The following is a 12762-nucleotide window of genomic DNA, read 5'->3' on the forward strand; positions in this document are numbered from 1 at the left end:
CCTGGTTTTCCCATCCCCTCTTCCTTCTGCCACAGTCTCCCAGGGCCTGCCTGGGCTGCTCTGAGCTCTCACCCTGGGACACCCTGGCAGTCCATCTGACCCACTTCTTCCCCTGAGCTCGGCTCCGGGAGGGCTTCCTGGCAGGCAGCCCATCTACCAGCCCACTAGCTCAGGCCCTGATGCCTGCACCGTCTCGGGCCCTGGTGGCTGGACTGGTCACTGGCCTGCAGCCTTGCTGGCCCCTGGCCCCTGGCGTCTGTGTGTACCCTGGGGTCTGAGTTCCCTGAACTCAGGCTGAGTCAGCTACCTTTCACTCTAGAACCCTCTGAGCCCTGGGCTTCCCCTCCTGCCTCTGCTGTCCTTGTCTGGCACAGCTTGCCTCAGGCACCGACAGTTCCACCTGTGAAAGGTTTTGGTGGGTGTCAGACATGATGATGAGCATGGGGTCAGGGTGTGGGGTGGAGAGAAGGACAAAGGCCTGAAGGAGACGTGGCCCCAGTTGTTGAGTGAGGAACTGTGGTCTAATGAGGTAGATGGACGTGAAATGCAGGGAGCACGTATAGTGGTGCAGGGAAACATACATACATGCTTCAAATATAGGTGGTTCTGCTTTCAGACCCATTTTTTTAAAAAAGGTTAATCAACGTGTCTTTGGTAAACTTGATTTAGTAATTTTAAGTCCTTTTTCACAAAGCAGTTTTGGTCTGAATCAAGTCTGTATTAAATTGACAAAGGTCCATGCGATATAAACCAGGAATAATAAAGCTATTGTATCAATGAACAAAGAGCTAAGTTTAAAAGGAGAAATTACTCTCTTCTGATTGCAAAAACCACAGTTATAGGGTTTCCTGTGAGCAAATACACCAAGTGCCTTTTTCTTCTCTCTGGAAACTGTGTGCTGGAGAGACAGAAAAGAGTGGATGGGGGAACTAGCCTGCCTGGGCTACACCCACCGCCATGCAGTCTGCTCAGGGGCCTGGGTTTCCTGGCCAGGTTACAATGACTGACGTGTCTTGAGCTGAGTAGGGCCCCTCCTCTCCTACTCGCCCCTCTGCCTCGGTCTCTGCAGAGGAGAGCCCAGCCTGCTGCGTGGCTGTAATTCCCAGCGGGCATGTGGGCTTGCAACGCGGGGGGGGGGGGGGGTCTCCTCTCCCAGGCAGCCCGGGAGCAGGGACGGAGGAGCCCACCACTGGGCCCTCGAGGATGAGCTGGACCTCGGCCAGCCAGGAGGCTGCGCTGCCCAGTGCCCAGCTGTGACCTGCAGGGTCACCAGCCCGAATCCCTCAGGCCCTGCCTCCCCTCCCCCCCACCCCTGCACCCTGCTTGCTGTGTCCCCCTGGGCCCAGGCGCAGAGCCGCGCGGAGGTGCCTGCAGCTACTCACTGGCGAGGATGACCATGTCCATGCCCCAGAAGATGCTCATGATCCAGCCCACCATGACGATGGCCGTCAGGATCTGGATGAGCGCCGCGGCCACGTTGAGCCAGAAGACGCAGCACACGTGCCTGTCCGGGAGGTCAGTCCGGGCACCGCACAGCACCGCGAAGGCCGAGACGAACGTCCCTGCGGGAGCCAGAGTGGACAGCCTCTGAGGCCACAGGAACACGGGTGCAGCCCGGGGCCCAGCCGTCCACCCCCACGCATTTGGAGCCTGTCCTTGGGAGCAGTGCCCCACATAGAGAGGCCAAGGCACCACAGGGGTGAGGTGACAGGAGCCTGCCAGGGCCTTTGGGGGACACAAGTCACAGGGCAAGCACCCCCTGCTCACGAGGTTCTGGCCTGCAAGAACCACAGACAGCCGCTGGAAGGGCGCCCACATCTTGTGGCAAAGCCTCTAACTGCATAAGACAGCAGAGGCAGGAGGGGCTGGTGTCACTGGGGTGGCATGGAAGCCAACCACCGAGTTAAATTCAAGCGAGGTCACAGGTCAGGAAACACCTTCGAATACATACACTGATTGCTAAGGACAGGAGCTGAGAGCCGGGTGTCCGGGAGGTGGCAGATCAGAGCGGAGAGTGGGCACAGCTCCGACCACAGCACATCTCCCAGAACCCTTCCCTGATGGACCCCCAGCACCCCAGTCCTGCAAGGGGAGGGGCGGGAAACCAGGTGCCAGGTAGCGTTCCCACTTGTTGAAGGTTTCTTAGAGCCCCGTGGGTAACTGGCTGCCCTTACTGCATTTTCGCTCAGCCAGGCTCTTTTCCCACATGCGATCTGCATCTCAAAACAGCGCTGCAAGGAAGCTGGCATCCCCCTACCTGTGTTAGTATCCTATGGCTGCCTCATAAACACAAAGCTATCCTTTTCCGTTCTGGAAGTGAGAAGTTTTAAATGGGCCTGTAGAGCCGGTTGCTTCTGCAGGCTCTAAGGGAGAATCCGTTTCCTTGCCTTTTCCTGCCACTAGAGGTCCCCTCCCATACCAAAGCCAGCAGCGTAGCGTCTTCTCTCCCCTCTGACCTCTGCTTTTGTCTTTTTTAAGTATTTTTTTATTATAAGATATAACATATATAAAAACAAAGAAAGAAACAAGCAATAATTTTCAAAGTACACGTAAACAAGTAGTTACAGACCCCAGAGTTTGCCATGAACTACCATTTCTCCATCTCAGATCCTTCCTTCTAGCTGCTCCAAAACACTGGGGGATAAAAAGAATGTTAATATAGTGATTCAGCAGCCATACTCGTTTGTTAAATCCCATTTTCTCTGTTATCCTTCTCTTTCTCCTTTAATCCTTTTCTCAATCTATAAGGATCTCTGTTCTGACTCTTCTTTTGGCATGGGCAGGCTTCAGGTCTCTGGCATGGCAGGTGAGAATTCTGCCACTGAGCCACTGTTGCACCGCCCCGTTCTCACTTTTTCATGTTGAGAAGGGGTGTCCACCCTAAAGGATAGGGGGATGTAATTAATTGATAATCTCGGAGAGGCTGGTCCCTCTGAGTTTCAGGATTTATCTGACCTAGGAACCCTCCAGGGATTAATAGGCTTCAGGGAGGCAAATCTGGTGTATAAAACCTTTATGAAGTCGCAGTTTGAGCCCTAGGTGTTCTTAAGAGTCAACAGGACTGATGTCAAATAGGGTTTAGCAAACCATGGCAATTAGCACTTTCTAATGGAAGCTTGCATAACAGTAGGCTCCAGAATAGCCTCGACTCTATTTAATCGCACTTGGCCACTGATGCCTTATTTTATGACACTTCTTTTCTCTCTTTTGGTCCGGAAGGCATTGCTGATCCTACATGCCAGAGCCAGACTCATCCCCCGGAGTCATACCCACACTACCCCCCAATTTTTACAACTATCGTTGTTGTCATCCCCATTTTACAGGTAGGAAAACCAAGGCTCAGGCAAAATGATCTGCCCACACGGCAGAGTCCAGAGTCCATTTAAACCCAGACCTGTCTAGCTTAGAAACCTGAGTTCTTCTCACTCTAGGATGTTGCATCCTTACTTGAAAAAATTGGAAAGAAACTTCATTTTTAACGATTTTCAAAATATTCTTGAAGCTGTCCACTTCCCCACCCTGGCCAGTGCCCTTCACAGAAGGTCCCAAAGCAGGTGGCGCCCTCATCTCTGGCTGCAGCACCCTGACATGATGGGATCCAGTGACACTCTGTCTCTTTGTAGCTGTAGCCTCACCTCAGTCTTCCTGCCCAGGAAATGGGAGCAGTAATCAATGTCTCTTCATGTTTTGTTTTTTTTTAGGCTGAACCATATGAAATTGCCATTACTCAGTGTTTTTTCAATCTACAAAAATGGCAGCTCATATCAGTCAGTCTAATTATGTATATGAAAGTTTTGAGCATAAGAAAACTGAGTCCCTAAACTCAGAGATTCTTAGAATTGGAAGGTTATTGGGCCCATTTCCCCTCAAAAGGTGGAAGCTCACCAGAATTGCCTCAAATTGATGAGAGGCGAAGGGCCTCTCTGTGCATCTGCTTGCTTGCCATGGCAAGGGGTGACCCAGTGAACAGGTACTCTGCAGATATGCAGGGCTGTGCAAAGCCTTGGCCTTACATGCTAGGAAAAGATGGGCTGGTCCATGTTTTATTTAAAAGAGGAGACGGCCTTAGCATGGTGAGGTATGAGAGTAATTTTCGGTCACTATTTTCTTTTTTACCCACGCTGACATACTTACGATAACTCTCAGTGGCATAACCTTTGAACAGACCAGTTACCTGCACAAAAATATAAGCATGTTATACACATGCTGAGTTGTATAATTGGTAATATGAGTGCATATTATCTGCAGTTGCATTTATGTGGGTTATACTACATGGGAAACAGTGATAATGGGACTTGGACTACATTAAGTGAATGGATCTAAAACACAAAATCACTGTTTAATCTAGTCAGCAGTAAATTAAAAAATACGGTTTTAGCACATTTTTCTGGGAAGAGGCGTTAATTGTTCACATCAGTCTTACCCGTTAAATAAAGAGCCCTACCCACCCCCAGTTTGTTAGTTCTAATTTATTCCATCAAGTGCCAACCACACGCCACAGCTAGTTCTGGGCCTGGGAATTTAGAGTCCAGACAGGTGACGGGGACAGGAGGTCACACTCCGGTGACGGACACTGGGTCACCAAAGGAGCAGTGAGGGATTCTGTTTGGTTGTATTAGGAAAGGCTCCATAGGAAAGTAAGTGATGGGGAGGAGGACTCGACAGCTGATCGGAAAGTCATCAAGAGGAGGAGGAGGAAAAGGCACCCAAGAGAGACAACCCAGAGTTTCCAGAAGCTCAGTTTCAGGCAACTCTGACAGGCTCAGGGCAGCTGGGACATAAGGAGCATCGGGGAATGATAGGAAAGGAGGCTGGTTAAAGCTTCAGTAAATACATCATCGAATTATAATAATAGAGGGCTAACTGGGAAAAACTACTTATTATATGCTATGGCCTATATTTAACATGAATATCTCATTAGTACCACAACAACACTAGGGGTAAATAATTGGGGTGGGGCATAAGAGTTAAGGGGAGTTTTGGATTTTCTCCTTGGTGTGTGTGTTCTATTATCTTTCTCTTTGGCAGAAAGTTAAAACCTCCAAATGTTTCCTAGGCCGGATAAGCCTTGAGACCCAAAGATACCAGTCTCTTCCCATGAACATCAACCAGTTCTGTGCCCCTACCCCATTAGGTCCACAGCCCTTTTCAACATGAAGAAGTGAGAATGGTTATTGCCCAAATATCCCTTAAAGATTGGGAGAGGGACCAAATGAGAAGGAGGAGTTGTAACAAAGAAGACAGCATTTAACAAATGCTTATGACTACTGAACCATTTTATTGATATTGCTCTTTAGTCTCCAGTGTCTTAGAGCAGCTAGAAGGAAATACCTGAAATTGTGGAACTGTAACCCATACTATACTTTGAAATTTGTTCTATAACTACTTGTTAAAATGTACTTTGAAATTTGCCACTTTTTGCATATTTGTTGTATTTCACAATAATTGAATTTAAAAATACCAAACAAACCAGAAAACCAAAACAAAGCTGGAGATGGGCAGCATGAGAGAGTGGAGGCCTGAGGGCCTCGCTGTGGAGCTCTGGCTTCATCTCCCAGGCAGCCACAGGGAGGGGTTTTCAACAGGCAATGATATGATTGGACTTGAGTTTGGGGGGTAAATGCTCTAATCTCATAGGGAAGATGGATTGGAAGGGGTGAAGCAGAAGGTTGGGAGAAAAGATGGTGCAAAAATCCTGGTGAGAGATGATGAGGTGGGAAGTGAGGCAGAGAGAGAGGGGAGACTCTGCAGATGAGGAGGAGGCAGTATCCCGGGGACTGGGTGACCTCCTGTATATGGGTATGGGAGAAGGGGGTGCAGAATGAGTCTGGGTTTTTGGATTAGGTGACCCATGTGGAGAGTGTGGAGACTTCAACCATGGTGGGACCCTGGGAGGTGGGGGGAGGAGGTAGCTATGTCCATCAGCTGAAGACAGAAGCAAGTCAGAGGTAGGGATTTGGATGGGTCAACTACAGGTCATCAAAGTCATTGAGGTCACTGAATGAGGGCATGAAATCCAAAGAAAGCCTGGAGAACATCAAGATTCTATGTGAGCAAGGAAAGAGAAGATCATAGAGGAAAAGAAGGAGAACCAGTTAGAGAGGTCAGGAGAGGTGCTCCAGAACCAGGAAAGGAGAGGCTCAAGAAAGGAGAGGCTCAAGAAAGAAGGGGCTCAAGAAAGAAGGGGCTCAAGAAAGGAGAGTGTTCTAGTTTGCTAGCTGCCAGAATGCAACACACCAGAGATGTATTGGCTTTTAATAAAAGGGGATTTATTTAGTTAGTTCTTCAGAGGAAAGGCAGTTAACTTTCAACTAAGGTTCTTTCTTACATGGAAAGGCACAAGGTGGTCTCTGCTGGCCTTCTCTCCAGGCCTATGGGTTCCAACAACTTTCCCCAGGGTGATTTCTTCCTGTACCTCCAAAGGCCTGGGCTGAGCTGCGAGTGCTGAGACGACGTATGCTGAGCTGCTTGGGCTGTGCTATGTTGCGCCAGCCCAGCCAATTAAGCATTAGCCAATTAAGTCAAACATCATTCATTGCAGCAGGCACGCCTCCTAGCCGACTGCAGATGTAATGAGCAACAGATGAGGTTCATGTACCACTGGCTCATGCCCGTAACAACAGAACTAGGTGCCTTCACCTGGCCAAGTTGACAACAGAATCTAACTACCACAGAGAGGCTCAAGAAAGAAAAGGTGATGAAGAGGGTCATGTTCTGCAGAGATGGGAGGTGAGCCCAAGACAGAATCATGGATTTGGCAATTATGCCATCGGTGACCTCAGCAAGAAGAACCCACGAGAATAGCCAGGGTCGGAGCAGGATGTGAGGGATCTTCCAGAGCGTGGTGAAGATCATATTTGCAAAAAGTACACATAAGGTGAGAGAAACTCACTTTTGTTTTGCTACTGAGGAGAAAAAGCTACCAGGAGAGGGAAGAGTTTGAAGATAAAACTAGACAGGATAAATGGACATCAAGGTCCTTGATAAAATAAGAAGGGGGAACATCTAAAAGCAAAATTTTCCAAAATAGTCCATACACCAGAATTCTCAAATAGAGATTTATAAAAATGCAGATTCCAGGGCATCGCCTCTAGTCCTCTGAACGTTCTAGGAACCTGCTTGTTTTAAAAAATAAAACAGTCCTTCCAATGTACAACCAGGTTTGGGAATCCATGCTCTGATGCTCTGAGCGGGTGGAGGGCTCGGCCTCCCCAACACAGAACCGGGAAACCATACAACCTTGCAGTAAGCTAGTCCATGATTCTGGCCATCCACTAAATCCAAGAGTTTTCCCCACATTTATCAATGCTGAATTGGGAAGATTTTCCTCTTTGGCAGATGCAGAATCTGGGCCCCGGTGCATATTGTACCTGAAGGCGCCAAGGCCCAACACTCACAAATTGACACAAGGGAAACTGATGGAAACAAACAGTATGTCAACCACCAAAATCAGTGTGGGCCTGTTTAGAAGGCACTTGGAGCTCTAGGTGAGAACATGTGCTTTGCACTTCCTATGGAGATTCTGAGAAAGAAAGCTGAAGAGGATCCATCCACAAAGAGTTATGGCATCAAGAGAGGAGCCTGGCTTTCTAACCCGTCCCTTCTGGCCGCCACTCTGCTGAGGTTGCTGTGCTGGCTGCTTTCTCCATCCACTTTCGTCCTTGCAGACCTCAGAGGGCTTCTTTGTGCCTGGCCTTGGAGGAGAGTACCTGGGCTTGGTTTGCATTCCTGCAAACCGACTTGGCTCCCTCTCCCACCTTACCCTGTCAGGAACAAGGCGAAAAGCATCCCAGAATTGGAGAGGGGGTAGGCACTGCGGTGACAGAGGGCGGCTCTTTTCCCACAGGATGAAGCCTGGGGGTTGGAGATGTCCTTCATGAACTCCCATCAGCATTTCGTTTTTTGCATGACTCATCATGTGAGCTTTAGAAGGTGTTCAGGTTGAGAAGGGGGGTGTGGAACCTGGGGGAAGAAGGACAAGAGCTGTCTTCTGTAGCAGCTGCTCTGATAAACTGTGTCCCCCTGGGGCCTAGCCAGGAAGTCAAGCCTGAATCCCAGATGTCACCTGCAGCTGGTTCTCAAGTCATTAACCTAAGAAACAGGTCCCAGTGCCAAGTGCTGCCTAGTTTAGGGCCAGAGTGAGAGAGATGGAAGGGCATGTTTGGGGCCCAACTCAGCCCTATGCAGCATCAATTCTCAAATCTCAGGGAGGCATAAGAAGCATTGGGGAATACCTTACAGCCACCTTCTGGGCCCCATCACCTGGAGACTCTCATAGACAGCAGGTCTGGTTATCTTCCATCACTGTGCAATTATTTCAATCAGAAATAGAAAAGGAAAGGAAAGAGCAATGACTACTCTCTGTCCTTGCAGCTGTGCCAGGTGGGAAGCGAAGGCAGTGCTCAGACCAACATGAGTGGGCCACATGCACCTTAGAGGGGGAGGGAATTTCTGGGAGCTGAAAGCTACACAGGGCCCAGGGCAGAGGAGGTCTGTGAGAGCACCTGTGTCCTCTCCTGGGCATTGCACCTGGCCATCCATTCAGAAAGTGCTTTGTAGAGCCTGTCCTGGCTGTCAAGGATCTTGCAAAGAGACAGGATTTAAAACCCAGACAACAGTGCAGGGCAAAGCGTGGGCAATCCTAGCATGTTAGTCATCCTGACCACACTTTTCAAAACCAAGTCAGTCTCCCTGCCAGCACCTGTGACCCACATACGCTGGGCCAGTGGTGAAAAGGCCTGCCAACTGTTTCCAAAATTCTCACAGCCTGGGGGAAGCTTTAGGGGGGGTAGCCCCAGCCCACCAGAACCCCGAGTTCATAAGCATTTGGGGGAAATCACACCGTCTCGGTACAGTAATTTATCAGCTGCTCCTACTGGCCATTCTATTACCTTTAATCAATAAGAGATGAAGAAATGAACCCGTTAGGACTTAAATCCTCCCAAGCATGGACCTCACGGGGGGAGAAAGCTGGCGGTTGAGCAGAGGCGGCCTTCACTCCCACAGGTCAGGGAGAAGGTCAGAGGTGCCTGCCCAGCTGCTCGGCGCGTGCCCCCTTTCCTCTTCCCTCTTCAGTCAGGAGGTCCCAGCGTGGGCAGATATTCTTCTCCTCCCCCAGCCTCAGACGAAGGCTGAAGGCTGCCGGGTGGCTGTCTTCAGACAGCCAGGGGGTTGCAGTGAGAACCCGGGGAGGTGAAGAGTCCCCTTGGCTGCCACAGAGAATCCTGTGGCCCTTCCTTCCCGGAAAGGAGAAACTGAGACCAGGTTCCTCCTCTGTCCCTCTTCCTGCCTCCGGTGTGACATCCCCTGACTCTCCTGGTGGAAGCGGGTTTGATGGCCACGGTGCATCACCTCCTGGTGCCTGAGCAAATCCCCTCTGTCCCGCCTGCTCCTTGACCTGCTGCTTCCCCAACAGGCTCCAGGCCCCAGCCGGCAGGGGCTGACCTGGAGGGGCTGGGGCTGCACAGCAGACGGGATACCCTAAGTCTCTGCTTGGGGCCACAGAGACCCCAGGACCCACCCCCCACCCCCCAGCGGTGTTGAGGTCAAGCAGAGGTTTACCACCTGGGATTTTTAGGTTCTTCAGCCCCGAGCTTCATTATAGCAGGTTGTGGGCTTAAAGGGCTGAAGTGGGGGGGGCAGAGGAGGGGGCCCACTGCCCAGACAGGGAAGCGCGGGTGGGGCTGGGGGTGGGGCCCCTGAGGCCCCCAGGAGCAGCTCTGCCTCCCCACTTCCAGAAGGAACATGCTCGGGGGTGGGCCAGGGCGGGAAAGACGCAGCCTCCCTCTCCTTAGCATTTGCCATCTGACAAGATGACATTTCCGCGGATGGGCTGGCACTGACATGAAAACCGGAGAGGCTCTCCAGGGGAGACGCTGCCAGGGAGCCTTTCAGAAACCAGAGCCCTGAGAACCTGCGAGGGGATGAGATCGGAAGGCAGCTTTTCCGGGAGTGCGGCAGCCGCTGCGGTCGGGATCGCCCCCACCCCGGCCTGCATCTGGCCCTCGCCTCAATGGTGCTTTTAAGTCCACAGGGCCGTGCACTAAGGCAACCGGTTCGCGCCGCATCATTCAATCGCTTAATCAACATTGATGCATGCTGAGGGCCCGCCGCTGGGCTTGGAAATCGAGTCACTCTCTCCATTGGTCCACGGCAGGCGCCAGGGGTCCCCGGCCTCGGCAGCCAGTGTGCGAGGCCCTGTGGGGTTTGTCCACAGGCTTAGGGGTGCCTGTCCCTAGTGGGGGCTCATGCGGGAGCACAGGGGACAGCCACTCCCAGCTGGCCTTCAGCTGGTATCCAAGTGAGGCCAGCACCCCAGGCGGCGGAGGGAGCCCGCCCTACACGCTGCCCTCGGGCCTTCGGGGCCTCTGGCCACCTGGTGCCAATAGAAGCGGAGCATTTCCCCTCACCCACCTGGGCCTGGAAGCCTGCATTCCTGGGTGTAGTGCTGGCTCTTCCTTAAACGTATATCCGATTCATTTCATTCATTAATTTTTCTGTGTATTCAGCTAGCATTTATGAAGCACCTACTGGGTGCCAAGAGCTGGGCTAAATCCGTATGTGTCAAAAAAAAAAAAAGGCAATGTTCTTGCCCTGGAGGATCTCACAGAGTAATGAGACAAGTTAAGCACAGAATATAACAGTGCAGTGAGTAGTAAAAAGTAGAGGAGGGGGCGTGGCTGAGGTGGGGGGGCGAGCTGAGGAGGGGCGGGCTGAGGGGGAGGGTGAAAGGGGGAGGGGGTCTGGAAAGCACAGTGGTCCTAGCCTCCAGCTCTGGCGTCAGAATGCCAAGTTCTGAATTGGGCTCCTTCACTGAGATGCTTGAGACCTTCACAAGTTATTTAACTTCTCCAAACCTCAGTTTCCCCATCTATAAAACTGAGATAATCATCATTGGGTGGTGTATGTGGTTTGGTTGATGCGTGTAAAGTACATAGAACATTGCCGTAGTCAGTGCTCGGTAGGGCCTAGAGGAGTCCCCCTGCCCCAGACCAGGCCAGCCGATGCTCAGGGACGTCTCCCCCGGAGGCCACCCTGGAGCAGAATCTTGACAAATGAGGGGGGGTTATTAACTATGACTTCGTACATGAAATTGAAGACTGCATTAGTCAGTGTTCTCTAGAGAAACAGAACCAACAGGAGAGATCTGTAAATATAAGATTTTATAAAAGTGTCTCATGAGACTGCAGGGATGCACGAGTTCAAATTCCACGGGCAGGCCTTGGGCTGGCAATTTGATGAAGGTCGTGGAAGAACCCTCGAGGAGAGGCTGGCTGGCTGAAGAAAAAGTGGAAGTTCTCCCTTAAAAATCCTCAAATGACTGGATTAAACCCAACTGATTGGATTCCTCATTGCAGAAGACACTACCTTAATTGGCATAGACGTCATCAGCCACAGCTGCAATCCACTGACTGATGATTTAATAAACCAGCCTTCTGGTTTATTAACCAGCCACGAAATATCCCTGCAGTAACGGTCAGGCCAGTGCTTGCCTGACCAAACAACTGGGCACCATCACCTGGCCAAATTGACACCTGAACCTAATCATCACAAGAGCCCAATGCATCCTTCTCTGATGGGGCAACAATTCACTCCACATTAAAAAACTGCTAAATTCACCAGGGCTGTCTCATGAAGCGCAAAGCTCCGTACTCATCTTTATGGCACAGTCTTATGCAGCCAGTAAAAATTATAATTATGATGACTATGCAGCTAGATGGGAAAGTTCTTTAAGTGAAATTACAAAAATAGTACCTATACGGTGAGGGTGACTATTTAAAAACATTTATGTATGTGGACAAGGACTGGAGCGTAGCAAGCAAAAATGAAAATAGCTTTGCCATGGTAAAATTATTAAAGACTTTCTCTTTTTTCAAAAATTGCTTATTTTCAGTTAAAAAAAATTCTTTGGCACCTGTTGAGATCCAATCCTGCAAGGATGTCTGCCAAACAGCACCTTAAATGCATGCAGGCACCCAGCACAAGCAAATGAGCAATTCTCTGCGACCATGCCAAGCCTCAGCAAACGCCCCTGAGTTTCCAGAAAGGCCTTGGAATGCAGCACCCGATCCTAGGGCATCATTCCCAGAAACCAAGCAAAGTGGGCTCTCAGCCGAATGCAAGGACTTGGCTCAGCTGTGGGAGGTGGGATAAGGAGGATGCGATGTTTCTTGTTTGGAAGCCAGAAAAGGACTCAAGTCCCAAGAGACCTTCAGGAGCCATTGTGGCCTCATTTAGGTGGCCATACATGTCAACAAGTAGAAAAGGAGGTGGCTTGGCTGATCTGGGGCCCCAACCTCCCCAAGGCCCAGGGAGGAGGGAGGGAAGGCAGGAGGAGTCCTGTGTGGGGCTCGTGCTCAGGTGCAGCCTGTCTGGCAGGTGGCTTCCCCAGCCTGGCAGGCACACCTGCTCCTCCCCGGAGGCTGCCTAGCAGGGTAGTCCATGAGCGTGCTCCCAGCCGCAGGGACAGTTTCCATCCAGGGCTTACAGGGATCAGGCTCAGGATGGCTTTCTCCAAGCAGTGGCTGACATTGCTCCTTACCCCCCTCCCCGCCCCCGGCATGGACCACGCATGCTCGCAGAGGAGGGGTGTCTGCTGGGCTCTTTATTTTGGAAGTAACCAATTCGAATAGGCTTGAATGATAAAGAGAGTTCTCAGTTCATGTGGCTGGGAAGTCCAGTGTGGTAGATTGGACACAAGGTATGTTCTTAATCTTAATCCGTGTTCCAGTCTGTGTGAACCCATTTGTAAACAGGACCCTC

The 12762-nt window shown here is 50.9% G+C and overlaps 1 protein-coding gene across 1 annotated transcript in view; it reads right to left on the reverse strand.

The window, feature by feature from the left end:
- The window catches only part of STUM (stum, mechanosensory transduction mediator homolog), a 67830-nt gene that overhangs the window by 8576 nt on the left and 46492 nt on the right, over positions 1–12762 (reverse strand). Inside the window, exon 2 of the mRNA XM_077168569.1 lies at positions 1383–1562. Within this exon, the coding sequence (XP_077024684.1) occupies positions 1383–1562 (180 nt within the window). The remainder of the gene's footprint in view (positions 1–1382; positions 1563–12762) is intronic.

Source organism: Tamandua tetradactyla, chromosome 7 (assembly GCF_023851605.1).
Source record: "Tamandua tetradactyla isolate mTamTet1 chromosome 7, mTamTet1.pri, whole genome shotgun sequence".
In the NCBI taxonomy this organism is placed as follows: domain Eukaryota; kingdom Metazoa; phylum Chordata; class Mammalia; order Pilosa; family Myrmecophagidae; genus Tamandua; species Tamandua tetradactyla.